The sequence below is a fragment of the Acanthochromis polyacanthus genome, chromosome 6 (assembly GCF_021347895.1).
Source record: "Acanthochromis polyacanthus isolate Apoly-LR-REF ecotype Palm Island chromosome 6, KAUST_Apoly_ChrSc, whole genome shotgun sequence".
In the NCBI taxonomy this organism is placed as follows: domain Eukaryota; kingdom Metazoa; phylum Chordata; class Actinopteri; family Pomacentridae; genus Acanthochromis; species Acanthochromis polyacanthus.
Window position 1 is genome coordinate 25360658 of NC_067118.1, and position 6104 is coordinate 25366761.

At 42.5% G+C, this 6104-nt stretch overlaps 1 protein-coding gene across 1 annotated transcript; it reads left to right on the forward strand.

Annotated features, from left to right (window-relative positions):
* The first annotated feature begins 4111 nt into the window (after positions 1–4111).
* Positions 4112–5546, forward strand: fam43b (family with sequence similarity 43 member B). Its single transcript, XM_022195189.2, is given in 9 exon segments — positions 4112–4354; positions 4357–4413; positions 4416–4527; positions 4529–4788; positions 4791–4858; positions 4860–4920; positions 4923–4957; positions 4959–5063; positions 5066–5546. Coding segments are annotated over 9 exon segments (768 nt in total). The 5' UTR covers positions 4112–4338; the 3' UTR covers positions 5120–5546.
* Positions 5547–6104: the final 558 nt, after the last annotated feature.

The window sequence follows — 6104 nt, forward strand, 5'->3', positions numbered from 1 at the left end:
TAACTAAAATGTGACACTGGTAATTTCTTACCTTTCCTTTTTCATCACATAAAACTTAATTTTTTCAGTGCTTTTATAATCAATGCCCTGCTCAGTCAGCAACACCTTTTTTGTCAAACGTTAGCATGCCAACATGCTAAAGTAAGTTAAGTAATGAACACAAAGCCACAAAACACAGAACAACACTGGGCCGTACAATGATATTTGTAATGATTACCATTGCAAACTAACTGCTACCTCTGCAACAAGATAATGCATGTTTTTCATTTTGTAAACAGAGATCGGAGCAAAAGCTTTCATGTTTCCTGCTTCAGTATTTGCTGAATGAAATGAAAGAAAATGTAGGTAATTCCAAGACTTTTGTCTTGTCAGTCTCGACATGCACAGCCCAAAGAAGTGACATGAGTTGTCTCCCACCACCTACCAAAGATAAGCCATAGGGGTCAGGAGCCTTGTATCTAATCTTCTGATCACTACCCCGAGCTCTTGACCATAGAAGAGGGCGGTTATGTTGGTCAATTGGTAACTTGTGAGCTTGCTTTCTGACTCAGCTCCCCTTTCCTCTTCAGGGTGGCTGGCCTCAACTTCAGAGAGGTTGAGAGCTCAGAGTAGGGTTACTGCTCTGTGTTTGAAAGAAGCTTGCTGTGGTGGTTGGGGTATCTGATTAAGATGCCTCCAGTGTGCCTTTGTTTGAGGGTTTTCAGGGCACATCCAATTTGGATCAGAACTCGCTGGAGGGATTACATATCTCATCTGACCTGGAAACACAGAGACAAGCTGGAAATGAGCTGGAATGACCTCCTGAGCCTGCTAACCAAACATGTCCTATAATAGATGAAAGAAAATGGTTGGATCAGTGGACATTCGTTTTTTGAGAACCTTCAGACATTATCACGCTGTATGTTAGTATTTTTTGCAGAAGCGTTGTGTATCTCTTGCTGTTCAAATGTTAAAAAGTGCATACATAAGAAATTGTTTTGCACCTAAAACTCCTAAAAAACATGTGTACCATTCACCCTTAAATGCACACATTTAAAAAAAAAAGGATTACACTCTGTCCAATGAACAAAGTCCTTCTTTGCTTTTTACCATAGCTACAGCAACACAGTTTCACATGAGCGAGAAAAACATCACTCAGGGCATAAAGAAAATACACACGCAACATCCTAATTTCATTGAAGGGTCCTTGTGTACAGATGTAACTACGATGAGTCAATGCTGAATCCATGCATTCCATTTCTAAAGGCCAAACCGTGATGGATCTTTTCATTTAGCATATCAGGGTCTTCGTTAATCTTCTGTGGTGCAATGAGCTATAACCATTAAAGAGGGTGATTTATGGACCAATTTGTTTGCATCAGACCTTCCAATCACGCCGTCTTTGGTGACTCACGTAGACAGCAGCTCGTTCGGGTCAGATTGTGGTCTTTATTCACTAAACAGCCAACTAGATTGACAGCAGAACGTCTGTTGATCATTTTCTCCACAGTCGTGCCTTCTTTTCAATGACTGCCCTGATTATTCCAAAAACCATTCATCCAGTTTCACCATTTCCAAACAGTCTTATGTTGGCCACTGCCCCCTGTCTGAATGTGCAACCTACAAAGACTTTCTTTTCAATGACCATCCTGAGCTTGTAATGGAATTTTAAACAGAGCTGAAAGACATTACGATATTCTGTAGTCGCTTTGCGCTCTTAACTTATAATAATAATAATAATAATAATGATAATAATAATAATAATAGGTATCTATATGTGAGATAGCACCTCTAAAGAGTTCCAATTTATTTGCTATTCATGGGGTTCTTTAATTCACTGCACACAGCAGGAAAGAGTGAGAGACATTTATTTTCCAGTGTTGCCACAGTAACTATTCTCTCAGCAGAGAAACTTCATCCACCATGTACACATGACAGCTTCAGTCCGTGCTGCTCGGCACAGCTCAGCAACAGACACATACAGTATGATACTTACTGAGATTTGCTACAGCATTCAGTAAACACCAAACATATGTTTGGGCACACAGAGGTAATGCAGGATAGATGTTCCATGTATAATCTCATGTGAAGTGCACAGAGTTTTAACACAGAATTTCAAATTATATGCCACTAATTTGAGGAAACGTGCATTTTAGAGAAACATATCATCATCATTATTATCATTACCACTAACAATGTGTGTTTAAGCACTGAGAGTCTGTTTGTATTGGTCAAACTATATCAAGCTGACCTGTTGGTAAGTATTAAAAAATACTAAACATAATACTGAAAATACTGACAAAATACAAAATGCTTGCTTACAAGATGACTCCCAGTCGCAGAATCTTGGCAGTATAATGTTCCAGTATGATAACGAACCAAATCACACCGCCAAAATCACACAGAAATTCTGAAGAAAATGGAAAAAAGCATGACCTGGTGAAGTATGTCGTTAAATTGGACAACTTTGGTGTAAAATAAAGAGAAAGGCTGACCAACACAAACCCCTCCAGCAAAGAAAAGAAATTGTCTCAGAAGAATAACATTTCTGAACAGACAGAAATTTGTCCAATGCTGCACATGCTCAGGAAGATTTATTTTGTCATCAGAGACAAAGGTGTATACCTGTAGTCTTGAAAATATAAAGGATTTGAATCTCAGTGATGAAAACCTTACTGACTTTTGTTGCCTTGATTTTCTCCGGTGGGGCCTTGAATTTTTATAAATTGAACCAAATCTGTTAGTTTTAATTTTAATATTATTATAAATACCCTACTGTTAAACTTAGAAGTAATCCAGTTGCTTTAAGATGATAACATTTTGAAACATTCAGCATGTAGTGATGTTGCACTGGGGTGTACTCACGTCTGCTTTGTACTATATTCAGAAAGCTGGTAAAACTGGGTCTGTTGGTGGTAGTTCAGGAAAGACGATAGGTGTCATCTCTGGTGACTTTGAATGTCCGTACCAATCAGGCTATTCAGTCGTTACTGAGAAATTTCAGTCTGACATTCCCATCCCTGAAGAAACTTTGGTAACAAGGCAGACAAGTCAGTGGTGGCTAGTTCGAGACAGGTTAATAAGGTTATGGTTACCTTTTCAACTTTTGTTTTTACCGCTTGGTTAAGTATTTTTCTTCAGGATTCCCAAAATTTCCTTTGGGGATTTATTTATTTAATCTATCTTTTTCTTTTTCTTTTTTTTAAAAATCAAAGCTGCAATCTGTAGCTGACTGAACAAAATGCTTTTTTTGGTCAACCTGACCACTCATAATTTGAAGATTGGAAACAAAATCTTCATTGTTAAACATACTTGAGGCAGCAGTTACATTTCTTTAAAATATAACCGGAGACAAATTTAGCATGCAAATGTAATTTCAATGGGGGAAGATTGAGAATTTATTTCCTTGCTTCTCTAAATTACTTGAGCAGACAATGCCTTTAGCATAGCAGATAAATACATTATCAGTTACAAATATACTGTGCTTCCATATTCAATTTTTAATTTAAGAAAGTTGCTTCCGCAGTTATTCAGCAACATCACTACTAATTCTTATTAGCTTGACCGTTGTATTGAGGTCGTATTTTATGTGCATAATGGAAAAGCTGGTGTCGTACTTTTCAAATTCTGCCTTTTGTGTACTACAGCCAGTAGTCATCCCTCTAAAACAAACCTTTCATAGCATTAGAGGACACCACACGTTTAGATGTATCCTGTGTTAAAAGGCTGCTTCATTAAATAGACAATAATTCAAGCTTGTGTTTGTGTATTTGATTTCTAGAATAAGGGATAAGATCACATACTGAAAACTAATTACTAGCGAATATCCTTGAGTCAACAGCGTCACAACAAGACCAATATTCTTCCACTATTTGAACAACAAATCACACAAACAAGTGATTTTTATACTTGAATTAAAAAGTTGTCACCTCAGACCAATGATATTGGTCCTTCTGCACTTCTGTTTTCTCAAATGTACTTGTGCCGTGGATGCAGTGATACCTCAGTGCAAAGCTGGAAGGATAAATATTGTTTTTGGTAGGGAGCCATTTGGAAGCAAAACAACGGAGCAGGGAGGGGATGAGGGTGCCGAGCGCCGGCGAAGGCTCCTGGCACTGATCAGCGCTGCATGATGCAGACAACAGAGGAGAAAGAGGAGGAGGGAGAGGAAGGAGGAGCGAGCAGGGAACAGACTGGCTGAGGCTCGCAGCTCTCAGTCTCTCCTCTGTGCTTCACAAAGCAGCTTCTCTCTGCTTTCCTCTCTCTCGCACACATCGGCTTTCATACGCGCTACTTGCCTGAGCTGACGAGAGGAATCGCAGCAGAAGAGGGCTCACCCGCTCCAACTCTTCCCTCGCGATGCTGCCCTGGAGGAGGATAAGTTTGTTCTGGTGGAGGACGAGGCCCAGAGTAAGCCCAAGAGCCTAGGCACCGGCTGACCTACCACTCCATCCTCTCCTCTCTACTCCGATCCTGTCCTGACTTGCTACCCGACTGCCCCTTCGACTGGGTGGGCAGCATCTTCCATACCAAACGGCAAAAGGTGGAACGAATAAGAGGAGCCAGTTTACCAATGTGCGGTACCTGGGGAGCGTGTCACCATCACGGCAAAGGGAGACGGCTGCACTCAGGAGGCAGTGGCCAAGATCTGGGCGAGGAGCAACTATGGGGAGCAGAGTGTCAAGATGAGGTTAACGGTGGGATCACAAGGCATCGCGATGAGCGCTGACAAAATCGGGAAAAAGAAACCTATCCATCTTTACTCACTGAACAGAATCACCTATTGCAACGCTGACCCGTGCCGACCCAAGTCCTGGCTTGGATCTACAGGCACCAGGTCAAGAACATGGCAGTGGTGCTCCGGTGTCACGCTGTCCTCGGTGAGCAAGTCGGAGAAGGCCCAGGCCATCGCCACCAGCCTCTACCAGAACTCCACCTCTGCCTCAGCGAGTTCAAACGCCTGAAACGTCAGAGTGATTTTCCGGCACTGCCAGCAGCAGTTGCTGGGCGAGGAAGCGGTGCCCTGATGGCCACTGAGGAGGCTGCTGAACGGGCAGTGCCACTACCGACCGCCTCCAGACAAACCCCGGGAAGTACCACCCGCCTCTGCTCCATCACAGAGGAAAGAGGAAGAGGATGACGAGAGGGAGAACAGAGATGGAAGCAAAAATCAGAGGAGGATGTGGACGAGCAGCAGGAGAAGCAGAAGGTGTTAACAACAAACACAGACCCAACTCAGTTATTATCAGAGCTGGCCATTGGGGACATTGCCCAACTGGAGCAGTGCCAAATCAACTTTGTCAGTGACAGCAACAACAACACATTTACGTTCATAACCTCTCTGGTGTGACTGTAATGCAGTTTGGAGAATGTGATTCTGCAACACGACAACAACACATTCCTCTCTTTGCCCTCCACTGGAACCCCACTCAGGCTCCCTCCTGCCCATCCATGTGATGTGAAGTGTTTACCAGAAACTTCTCCTACTTACCGGGTGGTAGAGAAAAGGCCAGATGATCCTTCAGTGGAGTGATTTCTATTCTGGCCAGATGGCTCAGGACGCTGGTGTGACATGTAGCAGTTTGGGGAAACTTGGCCGCGTTACCAAAAGAGAGGCTGGTGATGCACAGGACTACGACAGCACCAATGACGAACGGGGACTACGCTTTCAGGAAAACACCCAGAGCACCGACGCTGAGATCACTGACATGCGGGTCAATATTGATGGCAGCACCGAGCAGGATACGTTTAGTAGTCCTCTGTCTCTTATTTTGTGAGTATGATTAAAGGCCGTGTTTGCCAGCAGGGATGTCTTTTTGGATCGACTTGTAATATTTTTCAGGGAGGCTCTTTGTAAATTGTTGTAATTTTTTTCTAATACGACAATCCTCACTGAAATTGCTCACAGACTGACCTTCCGGGCGCTCCTCAATCGTGAGAAGTTTATTACGGTTTTCCTAATGATCACAGCCGACTAATGAATAAGGCTATAATTTAGGAGGCAAGCCATCGGAGTCGACATATTTTATTGCTGCCATTTGTTACAGCCCTATCATTTATGCATGACAAGTCAGGCAGTAACCTTTCCGTGCTGAGCTTTTGTCTTTTTTCATGTCACATCTTTG